This window comes from Alosa pseudoharengus, unplaced genomic scaffold (genome assembly GCF_046254945.1).
Source record: "Alosa pseudoharengus isolate Yale_2024_CS ecotype anadromous, Long Island Sound unplaced genomic scaffold, YU_APseudo_1.1 YU_APseudo_1.1_scf_21, whole genome shotgun sequence".
Classification (NCBI taxonomy): Eukaryota; Metazoa; Chordata; class Actinopteri; order Clupeiformes; family Clupeidae; genus Alosa; species Alosa pseudoharengus.
Window position 1 is genome coordinate 22,541,840 of NW_027468674.1, and position 19,044 is coordinate 22,560,883.

At 38.3% G+C, this 19,044-nt stretch overlaps 1 protein-coding gene across 1 annotated transcript in view; it reads left to right on the forward strand.

Moving 5' to 3' along the window:
• LOC143138272 (receptor-type tyrosine-protein phosphatase H-like) overlaps positions 1 to 19,044 on the forward strand; it is a 36,107-nt gene that overhangs the window by 11,894 nt on the left and 5,169 nt on the right. The window contains exons 2-7 of the mRNA XM_076298769.1: positions 5,617 to 5,883; positions 6,310 to 6,582; positions 11,609 to 11,875; positions 16,268 to 16,531; positions 17,978 to 18,208; positions 18,351 to 18,608. Coding sequence (XP_076154884.1) covers positions 5,617 to 5,883; positions 6,310 to 6,582; positions 11,609 to 11,875; positions 16,268 to 16,531; positions 17,978 to 18,208; positions 18,351 to 18,608 — 1,560 coding nt within the window. The remainder of the gene's footprint in view (positions 1 to 5,616; positions 5,884 to 6,309; positions 6,583 to 11,608; positions 11,876 to 16,267; positions 16,532 to 17,977; positions 18,209 to 18,350; positions 18,609 to 19,044) is intronic.

Below are 19,044 nucleotides of genomic sequence, written 5' to 3' on the forward strand. Positions count from 1 at the left end.
GTCACGAATCATAGCCAAGTGAGCTGCGTTGGGCTGTCCTTAGGCTCTGACATTGACGTGTGGGGCTGATCAGAAATAATCGGATGCCCGCGGTAACGCTTTACAAAAATATTTCGATAAAATTCGGGTGAAATGCAAGCATATTAGGCACATATCTCCGGATGGCTCCAATAGGCTAATAGGGCCTAGGCTAGGCTACTTTATAAAAAACATAATTTGCTGACTGCGTGTGGTTCTTGCCATAGCAGCTGGTCAGGCAGAGGCAGGCTGCTTTGCCTTTCTTTGTTACATTACTCCAGAACTGTTCATCGCAGCGAGATGAAACCTTAATTGCGTGACAGGGCAGAAGTGGGGCTTTCCAACGAGACTAAACTCTTGCCTGTGCTATCAAGTATGAAAATTAAAAAAAATCATGAAATTAAATCAAATTGATTCATATTTATAGTTTACCTGCGCCCATTACTACTCTCGTTTGAATTACTCGCGAACCCGTGATCGCATAGATATGGCAAGCATATCAGAAGAAAGAGGAGACACAGGGCTATCTATTGGTACATCGATTGGTATATCGATGCTTCTGCGCTATAAAAACAGACAACGTGACTGCAAAATAACATCATGTACAAAAACCAACTCGTTTTTAGGCTACTCACGAACCCGTGATCGATCGGAAAGAGGAGATACAGAGCTATCATTTGATACCAAGTACATCCTTCTGGGTTATAAAACTGAGAAATGACATCAAAATAATAACTTCATATAGCTCGACTTACCCCACGTTTTTGTGTGTTGTGGTGGCAAGGCATGTAGCCTACATAATCCAACGCTATCATGTGTTTCTCTATGGCAAAGTTCATAATGCGGTTTTGAGATCCCAGCAAATTCCTGCATGGCATCCAATTCGAGACACACATTGCATCTTAATTTATTCGACAAAGAAACACCTTTTTGCCTTCATATGTTCATGACAGTAAAGTTGTTTTAGAATCATCATGAGTGTACACACATAATAAGACTGATTAAGTAAGGTGCATTATCATAATGTACTTTTTTATAGCATTGGCCTATTTATGGAAAACGATTTGGAGTGGACAACAAACTGACCTGTGTATCAGTGTTGGCTTTACAGAATTTATTGCCATTATTAAAATAGGCTATCCTAATCTTCAAAACTTTTTGAGTAGTTTTCAAATAGTAGTTTTGATTCCCAAGTGCCACCCCAATAAAAAGTCTGGACCCAGCTGGCCCCCCCTATAAAATAATCCTGGCTACACCCCTGTGCTTCTGGGCTATAAAAACAGACAACGTGACTGCAAAATAACATCATGTACAAAAACCAACTCTCGTTTGAATTAGGCCCTACTCACGAACCCGTGATCGGAAAGAGGAGATACAGAGCTATCATTTGATACCAAGTACATCCTTCTGGGTTATAAAACAGACGAAATGACATCAAAATAATAACTTCATATAGCTCCACTTATCAGTTCGTGTCACAGATATGGAGCGCAGAAAGAGCATTTTTCATTACTAAATAAAAAAAAAAGGCATTTATTTCTGTAAGGCGCACACCACATGTCTGTAAATTGCTCAGCCCCAAAGCCCCCTCCACCATGGTTCTTATATTGCCAGATTCAGGACAGTCTGCCCTACACATACATGAAAGTCATGTCCAGCTGACAGAGATACATTTCAGAATAAGAATGGTATAATAAGCTTTTTGTCTTTGTATTATTTAAAAATCAAAATTAAATCAATGCAAGTATTAATATGAATTGGTGGCAGATCTGGGTAGCCTAGACTGTTCTGAAAAAAATATAGCACTTACAATGACCAGGATAAATGCTTATAACTAAAGGTAGTGGAAAAGCCCTTAAAACAGTCTAGGGTTCTAAGGGTTAATTTCTTAATTCAGAGCCATGCTACTTACAGCCAAGTACTTAGAGTGGATATCAGAAAGAAATATTGTTTGGCCAACAGTATAAGATTAAATATCTGAATACAATATTTGTAGTATTTATTATTGTTCTTTAACATCATTTGAATAAGACTGATTAAGTAAGGTGCATTGTCATAATGTACTTTTTATAGCATTGGCTTATGGAAAATGATTTGGAGTGGACAACAAACTGACCTGTGTATCAGTGTTGGCTTTACACAATTTATTACCATTATTCAAATAGGCTATCCTAATCTTCAAAACTTTTTGAGTAGTTTTTAAATAGTAGTTTTGATTCCCAAGTGCCACCCCAATAAAAATTCTGGACCCAGCTGGCCCCCCCTATAAAATAATCCTGGCTACGCCCCTGATTTTCAGTCAGAACAAGCATATTGATAAAGAGAAAATCAACATTAAATCAATATTTGCCAGGGATATTCTCATTTTGTTCTTGTATATTGTTGTGCTTTTTTTTAAATTTGAGCCCCTGCCCCTCAAAAGGTCTCTGCACTGAAGTAGGCTTAAGTAAATCATTCCACCGATAAGGAATGAAAAGAGAAGAAAAGAGGCCAGAGTGAAGGACTTGAATTCAGTTCTGGTTGCAATAGGAAGTCAATGAAGAACAATTAATTAAGATTTTAAATTGATTATATGTTATATGAAGGATAATCTATCACCCTGAACAGATTTAGTTTCTGATACTGACCTGCGGACAACATAACCTACTCATGTTGCATTTATTGTGTGGACCCTGATGACCCATAATACAAATGAATGCCATCATTGATCTAGTTCTCTACTCATTCCCGTAATGGCAAACCAAATGCCCTGAATGCGTTTCTGCTACTGTTACTTTGAATGCCCATATTTTGAAATGGGCTGGCTCTCCCATTTTTCATCCTCCACTAATTTTGTATACACCATGTATATACTATTTTTTACGTATGTATACATGCACGCATGTTGCATGTATGCAGTTTGCTCTGATCTGTGTATGATGCAGATAGTCCCCCATGGCCCACACTTTAGAAGCCATGGTTCAGTTCAAGGTTGGTTCCTGTTGTCTTAGTGCTTGCTTTCGGGGTACAAGACCAAGTTAGGCTGTTTTTAAGTGCCTAGATACAGTACATATTCATGCCATGTAAATAAATATGTTGAATTGAAATTGAACTGAATTCTTTCATTAACAGTTAATTGCCAAGTCAAGTTTATTTATATAACGCATTTTATACACAGAGGTCATTCAATGTACTTTACATAAACAAAAGTAACAGCAAATAAAAGCAAAGAAGAGTAATAGTTAAAGAATAGTTTAATGCGGGTGTGTTTATTTTGTTCCACACTGTGCGTTAGCTGGGTGTGTGCAAGTGAAGGCCCCTCGTCGTGTTCCAGTGCATGGGGAGAAGGTACTTGGGGGAAATCAGCTCGGCAAGCAAGGTGCAGATGAGGGGCTCACCACTGTGGAAAAGAAGGGATACTGGAGGTCGCAACTGTAGGCAGGCTTCGACCGGTCGGGGCTCCAGTCATCTGTGGGGTCGTCGGTTTAGGCACCTTCTGTGAAAAACAGATATTGGAGTGGTGGTTAGAAAACCCAGAACTACCTTGTCCTCTACAGCGCTGCTCCTTTTGTGCTTGGACAAACGAGGGTGAATGCGAGGCAGATGTGGGTGGCGATGATTGGCTGCCACCCGTGCCTCGTTGAAGCTGTTTGGGTTGGCCATGTACTTCTGTTGACAAACACCATGGACAAGGTTTTTGCCGTGCATGACCACCAAAGGGTGCTGAAGAGACTTGGCGGTGTGAGCCCGGCAGGACACCGACTGGAGGGCCGTCTAGTCACACATGCCATATAGAATAAATGAAAGAATGAACCACATGCCATTTTTTAACGATCTTATTGTCATTTTGAGGCTTCTACTGAGAAAAATGACCTAGCTCTTCAAGCAAATACACCTCTAAAGTTCAGATGTTATGAGCAAAGTAGCTTGCTGGCATTCAGTTACAATTCATTCCTGTCAGGACAAGTGAACGGTCTACTTGTGGAATAATATGAATGATGTTAATCAGAAGCACAAAACCTGTGGCCACTAGCAGTATTTTTCCCTAGTGTATTTCCTAGAATACTGTACCTCCAAACATTGGGATCGCCTATTAAATTCAATAAAAATGTCTACAACATTTTGACTAGCTGTAATGAAATGTATGGGATGACATGATCATTTGTCATGAGTGAGATATGAGCAGTTTGCTACAGTTCAACAGTATTTAACACAAACTGAATCTGGGAGATAAAGAAAGGTTTGCCAGATTAAGATCCTTTTTCCCGATGGCAACTTATTTGATTTCAACTTTGTAGAAACCATGAGGTTACCATGCTCTGTTGCACTATAACAATCAGGAAGTGATTTTATGTTTATCTCTACAAATAATAAAGGTCAGATTTAAATATCTTATGCTTCAGTTATCAGATGCCACATGATATGCACCACCGCAACAACTCAGAAAGCACATCAAATTAATTTGATGACTGATTCATTAGCCATTAACCTTATGTCCCTTTCTTTTTTCCACCCAATACTTTTTTCCATGTTGACTAACTTGTTTTCAAAGGTTAGCTTATTTCCACCATTGCTCACTTGTCCTTGTAGTAGTGTTTCATTGCAAACTTAAACAGGCATAAGATGTAAGGACATTAAACAGGCATAAGATGTAAGGACATTATCAGTTACAATAGACAGCAGTGAAGAGCATAGCTTATCATTAAACTGAAGCATAGCTTCAGGATCAGCAGTAAAACCATTAAAGAGTTTTAAGCATACCTCTGATGATGTCTTCCATGTTTCTTTATCTGGACCAATCAATCTCAATTAGGAGTTTGTAATGGATGGTAAATGTTTCATAATCTTCTTCATATGATTATGCATCATGTTTCTTTATCTGGACCAATCAACCTCAATTTGGAGTTTGTAATGGATGGTAAATGTTTCATAATCTTCTTCATATGATTATGCATGATCCCTCTTCCAGTGTGAATCCAACACCAGCTCTGTTGCTACACCAAAGAGTGGATCAATTAAAAATCCAACTACAAATCCAATCACAACGATCACTACACCAACAACAACAATGGCCACTACAACTACTACTACAACCCCAGCACGTGAGTTTCCCATTTGCCTCCTATTCCTCTTATTCCTCTTGTTATTTCTTTTTCTGTCAAAAATGTTGTCATCACTGCTCAAATTCTGATTTGAACACAACTTGTGCGGTTCACAAATATCAGATTGACCAGCATGGTAAAGAGAGGCAAAAGAAAGTGATGACCCCTTGACTTTGGTGTCCATAAAGTCTGAATAAGTGTCCATTCTTTATTATTATTTATATCATTTTGATCCAGTCTTTGCTGAGCAAAAGTTTTATATGAAATGAATTAAAGGCCTGGCCCAAACAGATGCCTGTCCCAAATATAAGCAGGTTCAGTTTGACATTTATAGCAAATAAAAACCTGAGCTACCACTCAAGTTTGTACGGTACATGGATTTGAAAATAGTAGTCACTCATCACTGTCTTTAATCTGCGTGAACTCTAAATGCAGAGCTCTCTCTTTGAGTGACAATCAAATCATCTGAGTTTATATTTGCCCCCCCCCCTTCCCTTTTCTATTGTTCTTCCTTTAGCTCCATCTAATGTCAATCATGTAGAGGTGCTAAACCAAACTGAGACAGAACTATGGCTGAGGTGGGATAAAGTCAACAACAACAAGAACTACATACTGAGAAACAACAATGAAGGAGAAGAGTCCAGCATCATCACTGGATCAGATGCAGAGACCACAGTGAAATACACAGTCTCATCTCTCTCTAACGGGACAAAGTACTCTTTCACTCTCTTCACTGTGTTTGAAGGAGTGAGAAGCACAGGATACAACTTCTCAGCAGAAACAGGTATGTTCCCTCATGTTCACTTCCTATGAAATACATTAGGGTCTATGATCTATTCTATGAAATACATTAGGGTCATCACCACACAAAAACAAACAAAGCAGATATTTTAATTATGTAGACCTATTTTTTATTCATATTAGACACCTATCCCAAATATTTCAGGTTGCGTTTGGCATTTGAAGCAAATAAATACCTGAGCTATCTCTCAAGTTTTTATGGTATATGGATTTGAAAATAGTAATTTGTGTCACTCATCACGGTCTTTAATCTGGGTGAACTCCTCCATCTTTAAAATCCTCAATATTTATATTGTTTTTAATCCAAAATTTCTCCTGCATTCTACAATTTAAATCTCTCTTGGTGTGACAATCAAATTATCTGAGTTTATTTTTGCCCCCCTCCCCTTTTCTATTGTTCTTCTTTTAGCTCCGTCTAATGTCGATCAGGTAGAGGTGCTAAACCAAACTGAGACAGAACTATGGCTGGAGTGGGATAAAGTCAACAACAACAAGAACTACGGTTACATACTGAGAAACAACAATGGAGAAGAAGAGTCCAACATCATCACTGGATCAGATGCAGAGACCACAGTGAAACACACAGTCTCATCTCTCTCTAACGGGACAGAGTACTCTTTCACTCTCTTCACTGTGTTTGGAGGAGTGAACAGCACAGGATTTACCTTCTCAGCACCAACAGGTATGTTCCCTCATGTTCACTTCCTATGAAATACATTAGGGTCTATGATCTGTGAAATACATTAGGATCATCACCACACAAAAACAAAGCAGATATTTTAATTATGTAGACCTATTTTGTATTCATTTTAGACACCTATCCCAAATATTTCAGGTTGCGTTTGGCATTTGAAGCAAATAAATACCTGAGCTATCTCTCAAGTTTTTACGGTATATGGATTTGAAAATAGTAATAGTAAAATCCTGAGCTATCAGTGTATCCTGCCTAGGCAGCAAGCATACCCAGTTGGCTCCCTGCTCGCCAACCTTCTGCCCCCATTGCACTGCAATGGATCCCTACACCTACCTTCCCTGCATCAAGGAGGCAATGGTCACCAACCTCACCCAACAGGGCCATTGAGCAGTGGTAATCCTACCGTGCCGACAAAGCCCTACTACGTAACGGCCTTCTTTGGCTGAGAATGCCTACGCATGCATAGGGCAATAATGCTGGGCACTGATCACCGTAGTGATCCTCCAGTGACTGGTGAACTCCTGAGGAAGCCTGACTCCTTATTAGAACGCTAGTTCTAATAATAATTGTTAATTGTTAATAAGTTAAAATCGTTGGATATGATTGTGAGGAGCCAGTTATATTGTTGTAATAATTTCTGTCAGTATCTCAATAATCTCTTCTTTTTTAAAAGCTCAAATTCTTTGCATCCCAAATTCCTCTTATAGTCCAGGCAAAGTAACTCATTTTGAAGCCAAAAATAGAACTAGTAAAATAATTTTTTTCAGCATAGATCATTTCTATGAGGTGTCCAGAACAACATACTAAAATTCCTAAGAAATCCTAGTTGAGGAAATATGTTTAATTCTCATCAATCCAAGATGTGTGCCAGTATAAGGCCAGACAACAATACACCCTATGGGACTATTTTCTCCCTTTAAGTCTATCAAAATAAAACTTTACACAATGAAAGTATCCATGAAAAGTAACATTTTTTGTATTACAAGTTCTTTGAAAATGAATTTGAATATGCAAATGAGCTATACACTAATCGAATAGGCTAAATATACCTGCATAGGCTTAATTTTTTCCTTTACTCCTACCACAATAAAACTTTACACAATGAAAGTCTACATGAAAAGTAAAACATTTTGTATTAGAAGTTTGGGTAACACTTTATTTTAATGTGTCGCTGTTACAGTGTACCAACCTAATTAGGTACAGTGGTACAACCTGTGTAACAACATGTACTATCATGTACTATCATTGTACTTGCATTATGTATTTGTGGGTACCTACATATAGTTGTTTCATTGTAATACTGAGTGCTTTTACAAAACTTTGCCAATTTGCCTACATTTTCATCAGAGGCAAAGAGCTGACCTGAGACCTGCTGGATAGGGTAAATCTGGTTATGATAGATTTGATATACAAACAATTCTTAGCTCCAGTCAAGGCCTCATTGTCTTCAGTACATGTAACAGCTGTGCTGCTACAACCTTGTTACTCTTTGATACAGTGGAATAAACCTATTAAGTGTACCAGTTAATTACTTACATGTACATATGACATGTATGTTGTGGTCTTCAATGTCTTAGAACAGGTCTACTAATTCACTACATAGTACATATATCAACTGTGTTGGTACACACTTATTGCTCTTTGATACAGTGGCATAAACCCATTAAAATGAAGTGTACCAGTTAAGTACTTACAATTACATATTACATGTATGTTGTGTCATTGGTGTCTTGGAACATGTCTGCCATTACCCTACGTAGCACATGTATCAACTGTGTTACATTACATGACTTATTATTTCATGAAGTAACACAGTTGGTCTGTTTATGCCTACCTGTAGTAGCACATTTCAACAGAGGTGGGCGAAGTACTCAATTTCAGTACTTAAGTCAAAGTACAGATACTACTGGTCAAATGTTACTCCGATACAAGTAAAAGTTGCATATTCAAAATTGTACTTAAGTGAAAGTACTGAAGTACTTGATTTTAAAAATACTTAAGTATTAAAGTACAATTTGAAATTACATGTGTAAGGTTTAACACTTAAATGCATGCCCCTGACTAGCTTGTATAAGGTGCAGAATAAGGGATTATAGAATGTTACAGAATGAAGAAACCCAACTAACAGAAAGAAAATGTTTATTTTATTTTAATTTTTGTATGCAGTGATGTGGTTTACTTTCGGCAAACAAAGCACGCATTTAAAACGATAGGAATCGTTCATCCGTTCAGTAAACTTAAACATTTTGTCAAGATACGGCCATGGGTGCGAGTACTCGACAGGGCATCCGCCTTCATCTCCGTCTCCGTCTACCTCCATCTTGCTGTCGATTTAGGAATAGAGAACGGTTAGACATTGAACTTGGTTTTATAGCCTAGCGCACAGATGTGACGCAACCCTGATTAGTGATAGGCTGTCACCTGCGAACAAACCATCACATTTTAGAAGAGAGGGGAGGGGGGGACAGAGTTTCGATATAGGCTAGACCTAGTTTATTGAAAGTTAAAAGTAACGAGAGCCTTAACAGAAATGTAGTGAAGTTAAAAGTACGATTTTTGTCATTCAGATGTAGTGAAGTGAAAGTGAAAGTATTTTTTTAAAAATTAACTCAAGTGAAGTACAAATACTCAAAATCTGTACTTAAGTACAGTACTTAAGTAAATGTACTTCGTTACTGCCCACCTCTGCATTTCAAGACTTGAGAATGAGGACATACATGTAATATGGATGTATACTTATCTGGTACACTTTATTTTAATGGATTTGTTCCACTGTATTAAAGAGTATTTAGTGTGTACCAACACAGTTGATACATGTACTGTGTGGTGTAACAGCAGACACGTTTCAACACATCAATTACAGGATGCATGACATCATTGACAGGATGTATATAATATGTACATGTAAGTACTTAACTGGTACACTTTACTTTAATGGGTTTATTCCACTGTATCAAAGAGTAATAAATGTGTACCAACACTGTTGATACATGTACTACAGTATGTAGGGTAATGGCAGACATGTTCCAAGACACCAATGACACAACACAATATGTACTGTACATGTAAGTACTTAACTGGTACACTTCATTTTAATGGGTTTGTGCCACTGTATCAAAGAGTAATACATGTGTACCAACACAGTTGATACATGTGCTATGTAGGGTAATGGCAGACATGTTCCAAGACACCAATGACACAACATACATGTAAGTAATTAACTGGTACACTTAATAGGTTTATTCCACTGTATCAAAGAGTAACAAGGTTGTAGCAGCACAGCTGTTACATGTACACTGAAGACAATGAGGCCTTGACTGGAGCTAAGAATGGTTTGTATATCAAATCTATCATGACCAGATTTACCCCATCCAGCAGGTCTCAGGTCAGCTCTTTGCCTCTGATGAAAATTTAGGCAAATTGGCAAAGTTTTGTAAAAGCACTCAGTATTACAATGTATAAACTATATAGGTACCCACAAATACATAATGCAAGTACAATGATAGTACCTGATAGTACATGTTGTTACACAGGTTGTACCACTGTACCTAATTAGGTAGGTACACTGTAACAGCGACACATTAAAATAAAGTGTTACCGAAGTGGGTTTGAAAATTAATTTGAATATGCAAATGAGCAACATACTGATCGCATATGGCCAAAATACTGTACACCCTAATGGGCTTATTTTTTCCTTTACTCCTATCACAATCAAACCTCGCAGTGAAAATATACATGAAAGGTAACTTTTATTTTACAAGTTTCTTGGAAAAAAAATCTATTTTAAATATGCAAATGAGCTCAACACTAGGCATAATTGACTTATGGCCAAGAAGCCATAAAGTCACAAGTAGAAAAAACAGGGACCAAATAACATATTCTTGTCCATTCAGTAAGTTAACGTATACATAAACGCGATAATTTTGAAGTCACTTGCCATGAGGGGTGCCAGTAACAAGAGCCACAGAGAAGGGGTCCAGGATCCAGGCTGGATTTTTAAAAGAAAAACATTAAAAAAAAACTTTAAAAATAAAAACTAAAAAAAGAAAAGAAAACTCCCCTGTTGTTGCTACCTTGTCGTGGTGGGGAGGCTTGTGTGTGTGCCTCAGTGACCCTGAAGACTATACTGGCGGGGGATATACCCCTGGCAGGTACTACCAAACCAGGCAGTTTTCAGGTTAGAGGCCAGTCTAAAAGCAGCATTGCCATCACCCGTTGGCAGTAGGATGATTGGATGAAGATTGGGCCTATGTATTTGTCATACATATAGTCTATGGGCTAGGAGGGGTCCACATGCACCCCCCCACTACTAGAGTGGTATTTTCTTGTAGCCCTATGCTACTTTTACCCCATGTGTTATGCATGGGCAGCATACTAATGAGGAGGATGGGACATGTTTCATGTCATGTTAGATCAGAAAATATATGGTTTATATGGTTGAAACAGTTTTTCCTAAATGGCACAGACCCAAAGGTATGAGCCATATACCCGATTTACTCATACCCTATGTATTATGAACGGGCAGCAAAGTAAAGGGGAGGGTGAGAAAGGTCAAAACCTATGTTAGATCACATCCTGAGGGTCTAAGCTTTCAGAAAATATATGGTTTATATAGTTAAACCAGTTTTCCCTTCATGGTACAGACCAAAATGTATTATGCATACACTCTCTTCACTTAAATCCATAAGTATGGATTCGATTAGTGTATAGCTCATTTGCATATTAAAATAAATTTTCAAAGAAACTTGTAATACAAAAAAAAATACTTTTCTTGGGTACTTTCATTGTGTAAAGTTTAATTTTGATAGGAGTAAAGGAATAAAAATAGCCCCATTGGGGGTGTATTGTTGCCTGGCCTTCTTGGCACACATCTTGGATTGATGAGAATTTAACAACAATTAGTCTGTCGTAAAACGCTACTTTGCCTGGACTATTAGTCTCTGTTCTATATGTAAATGTCTTGATGTGACCTGATCATCAACCTCTCTGTGTTTCTGTCTGCCCCTCCCTTTAGCTCCCTCTGATGTTAATAAGGTAGACTTGGTGACCCGCTCTGAGAGCCACCTACAGCTGGAATGGGACAAAGTCAACAACGACAACAATTATACTTACATACTGAGAAACAGCAATGGAACAGAAACCAGCATCATTGGATCAGAAGAGGGGACCACAGTGAAATACAATGTCTCATCTCTCTTTAATGGGGCAGAGTACTCATTCACTCTCTTCACTGTGTTTGAGGGAGTGAACAGCACTGGGTATAACTTCTCAGAGTTCACAAGTAAGTTCCCTCCTGATTCAAATCCCTGTAAAATATTTTAATTAAAGTATGAGGTCATATAATGTTTGGAGATGAAGAAGAGCCAGTTCAGTTACTTGTAAAAATGTACTACAGTGTAAATCAGGTTTCTTGGCCAAGTATATTTGCTGTTACGGCCAGCTCGTGAACAGACCGCAACATAAAGGGAGACAACAACAGTTTCAAATGTAACCATTTAATAATGATAGCAACATTAACAAACTAAATTGTCTAGGGAGATGAATGTTGAAGAGTGCGTGTATGCGTGAATGTAAATGGCAGTAGGCTATCAGCATGTAAGATGAGTAAGTGAAAGGCAAAGGGGGAAAAGAGAAATAAAGAGGAGAGAAAGACTAATGTGCTAGTGTAAAGGACTATCAAAGTGCCTGCAAGAAAGGAGGAAAAAGTGCCTACCGAGAGAGAGACAGAACCCCTTTTATAGCCCCACACTGTAAAAAGTTTCTGTAAATTTACACCCAGATTCCAACATTATTCACCGGTTTTCTTTAATAAACAGGACTTTCCGGTCATTAGTAAGACAAATATGTAAAATCAGGCTCCAACACTGTTATTTACCACGCCCGTAATGTTTATTCTGGAACACACGTACTTCCTGTTATCTATTAACGTTACCTTCGTTCTGGTGATGGGAAGCTGTCTGCTGAGAGAAGACGATACGTTGGAATCATACCCAAACCCATCGAAAGCTATCAACACAATAAGGTGAGTTTATCTGTCACCTTTGACCAGAAATACAACGTTTGAAAGCACACTGGTCATGTTTATATTAAGTTGTATAATACAACATCTCTGAATGTTAACCTGCTGAAACGAAGTTAGTAGCAGTGCTATTCAGCTAGCCAAGACCGGCTTTCGCCCTTCTTAAGCCATGCGTTATCGTTATCACTACACTTGTCGATCAAATTTTACGTTTCTTCATTGCAATCTGGAGCCATCTAAATGTATTGGTATGTGTAGGGTATGCGTAGTTTTTGAAAGTTTAACTCGCGGGATTTACCTGCTATAACACGTACTTGCTAGCTAAGTCTGCTTAGCATCATCAGTTTAATAAACCAGTGGCCAAATAAACAATATGACACAAACGGATCAGTGTTGACTGCTGCTTTCAGTGTTTACTTGTATGCATGGATTTCGCCCGTGCTGGTAATTACTTAAAGTTGTGTTAAGTCCTTCAGTTTATAAAGCTAATGATAGTAGCCTAGCTAGCTCTCCATAGCAGAGGTGGTTGCATGACACGCGTATGGTATTCCTCCCGAGTTCATTTGAGCTAGCGGCATGCAACAGTAAGATGTTTACATGTCAGATATGTGGGCATCAGTCCACTGCGTCTATTTATGTGAGCCATACCTAAATTCATGACAATATACCCAATATAGACCTTCCATGCTGTGTTCCAGATTGCCAAATAAAATTTAAGAGACATGCAGGTCTTGGATTTCCCCTGGGGATCAATAAAGTATCTATCTATCTATCTATCTATCTATCTATGTATCTATCTAGGTCTTTAGACGCACATGTATAGAAACCATAAACAATGTGGTTTTGATAAGACGGACACTATTTCAAAAGCAAGCCCCCTTACTTTGCACACACATTCCTCACACAAACATCTTATCACACCCGCCTCATCACTTTTAATCATTCAACGGCAGACACACACACACACACACACACACACACCTTTCATACTCACCTTGCAGACAACTCACATTCACTCACTCCTTACATACATACACACACACACACTCAGAGATTACATTCACTTTCTCACTCACACACACACACACACACACACACATCACGAAGAGTTGTTGAGTGCCTTTCTTTTCTTTTGCTAAGGGATGTGCAACTGTAGCTGATGTTGAGTCTTCCAAGCCTACCTGTGACGCCTCGCCTGATATTACTAGGTATGTTTGTTTTCATTCACTAGAGTAATAATGATCAACATATTACATATTTAAATGAACTTTTGAACACTAAATGTTTTTTTTCTGTATTGAATTTTGTTTGGACAAAATCCTAAAATGAATCTAATCATAGTTGACATGTGGATCTATATCTTAAATTGAATATGATAAATTATTTTTTTCAGGTGAACTACAAGGTAATCATCAAAAGTGGATGGTCAGCATTGAATCCTTAATCGTTTGTGAAGGGTCCAACCTCGCCACATTTCTAAGGCCTTGTGACATGTTTCTCCACCTTCTACATTCTGAATCTGCAGTATCAGGAGGAGGCAGCGTGCACCCTTGAATTCATCCAGAGGTAAGTTCATGTCACACTTTCAAACCAGAATTTGTTTTATGTGTGGTATGTATTGGGGGGGGTTGTGTAGTAGTCTACTATGTAGTTATAAGCACTACTATGCAGGATTACACCCTCTGTAGAGAGCAATCATGCATAGTACTGCTGTAATAACCACAGAACACTATACTTCTACTTCATACAACTGATTAAATCAAATATAAATGCAGTTACAGTAAGTAATAAATGTCAGTTAATTTCATTGTGAGAAAGTGTGTTAACGTTACAAATTCACATCCGATTCATTCACTTTGGCACAATTTTCCTCTACATGAATCCTAGTGTACCCTATCAGTTTTTGTAACACTCTCTCTTTCTCTCTCTCTCTTTCTCTCTCTCACAGAAAAAAGGCCCAGAAGAAGCCTAAGAACAATCACTAATAAGTAAAGTGAATGTTATACTTGATTTCTCATGAATGTTACTTGATTTCCTCCCTGATTATCATTTATACTCATCTCTGTACTTTAAATTCTTCTGGACATAATCTGTCAGTTTATTCATTCTCACATGTACACAAGCCCAATGCGATGCAATGATATTGATAATTATCTGTGATAATTATTCTGTATCTTATTTCATTTTGAAATAGTACTACTGTAGATAACATGTCTACATTTTACATACATATGTGATTCACAAGCCTAATGCGATGTTTTTATTTTCCATGATAATTCTTTTGTACCTTATTCCCGATTTTTGAAATTCAACTAGATCACGTGTTTACATTCATACGTGATACACGAGCCTAATGCGATGTTTTTGTTTTTCATGATAATTCTTTTGTACCTTATTCCTTGTTTTTTGAAATACGATTTTCAAAATACAACTAGATAGCGTGTCTACATTTTAAACGGGCCTAATGAAATGTTTTTGTTTTCCATTGTAATTCCTCTGTGTCTTATTGCCTGTTCTTTGAAATCCGATTTTCAAAATACTACTATGTATCTACATTTTACATTCATACATGATACACGAGCCTAATGCGATGTTTTTATTTTCCATGATCATTCTTCTGTGTCTTATTCCCTGATCCTGAAATACGATTATAGTCAGTCTACATTTTCCAAAATTACTATCTTGCTTCATCTTTCAAAAAGATTACTTTACTGTTAGACTGTGAAATAAAATTAGTGCTGTGAAATAAAATATCTGTTAAATTACAAATAAGTAACTGATGTGAAAACATGGATTTTTATCTTTAAAATGTTGATTTGAGAGTGGATGAACTCAATATATGGCACTTGTTTCCTGTAATTGTAAAAAAATAAAGACCTGTTGTGTAACTAACGCGAAGATCACATTTTTTTCTTGTTACCCAACATGAAAATTATGTTATACAGGAATTTAATGTTATGGTAGTCTGCCGTTAAACAACGGGAAGCTCCTGGAAATCTTGCCAGTTGTTTCCTGTTAATTTACAGGAAATTAATGTTGTTATTTTACATTAACTTAATGTTAAACCAGGGCACCGTTAAATAACAGGAATCTCCTGGAAACTCTGCTGCCAGTTGATTCCTGTTTTTTTACGGGAAAATTTCTTACAGTGCACCCAATACAGGTGCATCTGTAATTAGCCTAACCAGGCCAAGGCCTGACCGTGCACTGACAGACCAGGACCTGAAGGGTCGTAACATTGCGTATACAAGGAATTTGGTCTCTGCATTTATCCCATCCGTGAATTAGAAAACACTCAGAGCACACAGTGAACACACAGTGAGGTGAAACACACACACTAACCCGGAGCAGTGAGCTGCCTTGCTACAGAGGTGCTCGGGGAGCAGTGAGGGGCAAGGTGCCTTGTTCAAGGGCACTTCAGCCGCTCCTACTGGTCGGGGATCGAACCGGCAACCCTCCGGTTACAAGTCCGAAGCCCTAACCAGTAGGCCACAACTGCCCCTTACTTTACTTTCAACATCTCAGTCATCTCTTTCAAATGTTTATTTTCTGTGTATCCCAAATTCCTCCTACAGTCTCTGTTCTAAATGTCAATGTATCTTGCTGTGACCTGATCATCCACCTGTCTGTGTTTCTGTCTGCCCCTCCCTTCAGCTCCCTCTAATGTCATTCGGGTAAATATGGTAACCCGCTCTGAGACCTGTCTACAGCTGGAATGGGACAAAGTCAACAACAACAATTATACTTACATACTGAAAGACAGCAGTGGAGCAGAGACCAGCATCTCTGGATCAGATGCAGGGACCACAGTGAAATACAATGTCTCATCTCTCTCTGCTGGGACAGAGTACACTTTCACTCTCTTCACTGTGTTTAAGGGAGTGGACAGCAAAGGGTATGACTTCTTAGTTGTTACAAGTAAGTTCCCTCCTGATTCAAATCCCTGTGAAACATATTATGGTGACTTGGCTAGGCAGATTCTCCTGCAAAGTCATGTCCTTTCCAAAAATTGTAGTTCAGTTTTATGGGAGAAATTATTTGGTCGGGCCTGAGGGTAAATAAAGTATATTTCTCCAGAGTTTTCAAAAGCTGCTATCTCACACAATGCAGGAGTGTTGATATGTAAGTCTATATGTGAGTCTCAGGGTCTACTTGCATCTTGAAATCTACCGTGTGGTACCGTAGCCTACTGCATGGCTCTAGCTCTCCATTCTGTATTTGCACTTAAAAACTGGACAGAGGTGGGCAGTAACGAAGTACATTTACTTAAGTACTGTACTTAAGTACAGATTTTGAGTATTTGTACTTCACTTGAGTTAATTTTTAAAAAAATACTTTCACTTTCACTTCACTACATCTGAATGACAAAAATCGTACTTTTAACTTCACTACATTTCTGTTAAGGCTCTCGTTACTTTTAACTTTCAATAAACTAGGTCTAGCCTATATCGAAACTCTGTCCCCCCCTCCCCTCTCTTCTAAAATGTGATGGTTTGTTCGCAGGTGACAGCCTATCACTAATCAGGGTTGCGTCACATCTGTGCGCTAGGCTATAAAACCAAGTTCAATGTCTAACCGTTCTCTATTCCTAAATCGACAGCAAGATGGAGGTAGACGGAGACAGAGATGAAGGCGGATGCCCTGTCGAGTACTCGCACCCATGGCCGTATCTCGACAAAATGTTTAAGTTTACTGAACGGATGAACGATTCCTATCGTTTTAAATGCGCGCTTTGTTTGCCGAAAGTAAACCACATCACTGCATACAAAAATTAAAATAAAATAAACATTTTCTTTCTGTTAGTTGGGTTTCTTCATTCTGTAACATTCTAACACCCTTATTCTGCACCTTATACAAGCTAGTCAGGGGCATGCATTTAAGTGTTAAACCTTACACATGTAATTTCAAATTGTACTTTAATACTTAAGTATTTTTAAAATCAAGTACTTCAGTACTTTCACTTAAGTACAATTTTGAATATGCAACTTTTACTTGTATCGGAGTAACATTTGACCAGTAGTATCTGTACTTTGACTTAAGTACTGAAATTGAGTACTTCGCCCACCTCTGAAACTGGAACACAAGCAAAGTGGGTCAGACAGAGACATAATTACAGCAAATCAACACAGTGTTTCAGGAAGACAGAAGGGAGGAGTGTAACTTATTTAGCTGATTATTTAAAATACCAATAACTTTTACAATAGCTCCAATACCTCATTTGATTTGTCTATGTTACAGTACCCAGTCAAACATTTAACATTTGACCTGCACATCATTTTGACCTTTTCAGAACTGGATTATGTTTCTAATTTATCAATTGTTTTAATGGGTTGCAAACAATACTTCTTTGTCTTCATCTCCAAGCAATCAACTGTGGTGCCTCACAGTGGACCGTCAGCCACTCCACCATTGAGGCAGAGGTTCAGGGGGTCTTCACCACGGCAACAGCTAATAATGGGAGTGAAGTGAATGGCGTTGTGGTGGGAAACAAAGTGTCCTTCTCTAACCTTTACCCTGGGGCTACTTACAGTGTGTCACTGTATTATGAGTTTGATCAGGAGAAACTCTCACAGTGCTCAAACGGTTTAACTTTTGGTGAGTACTTTTCCTAGTCCCACTACAACTATACAATCCAATATACAATAATTTGAAAACTTTTTAACCAATATTGCATACCCAGGTATTTCTTTTGATAACATTTACCTTTATTAAAATCCCTCTGTGATTTCTGTTACAGTTACAGTTCCTCCATTAGTGCAAAATTTAATATGTGACAGTAGAGACTACTCTCTGAGTCTGAAGTGGGGGGAACCAGATGGTGTGTGGACTGCAGTGGAAGTGAATGTGAGTGGGAAAAGTTCAAATGTATCAGGAACACTAGAACTGATAGTGGCTGGACTGCAGCCTGCAAAGACCTACAGCATCAGCATCACAACACTCTCTGGAGCCACGAGGGGCTTAACTCAATTATTCAGCAGCTGTCAAACTCAATCAAGTAAGAATTTGCAATGAGCAATTGTTTATTTTGTCATGCAGTTTTGAAATTGAGTAATATATCTGTATAGTGATAAAATGGTGTAATATATCTGTAACGAAGCTGCTGTCTGTTAGCGCGAGAGGTAGGCCTTTGGCCAACCAGGCTGAATGTGATGAATCACCAATGGTGTAGAATTGTGTATGCAAAGTAACTGAGAGGATGTATCTGTTCACCTAATGTTAATGACATCCCTTACAGAAATTCCAGGTTTCTGGCGAACGGTTGCCCCAAATATGCGGCAAGGTCATATTTTCACATGCAAACTAGGTTTCTGGCAAACAGTTGCGGTTAACTTTCGGCAATATTGTAGCAAATTTGCAGCAATGTCATATGCAAATTAAGTTTGTCACCATAAGTTCACTGGGAGTTTCCCATTATTGGCTAAGTCTGATGG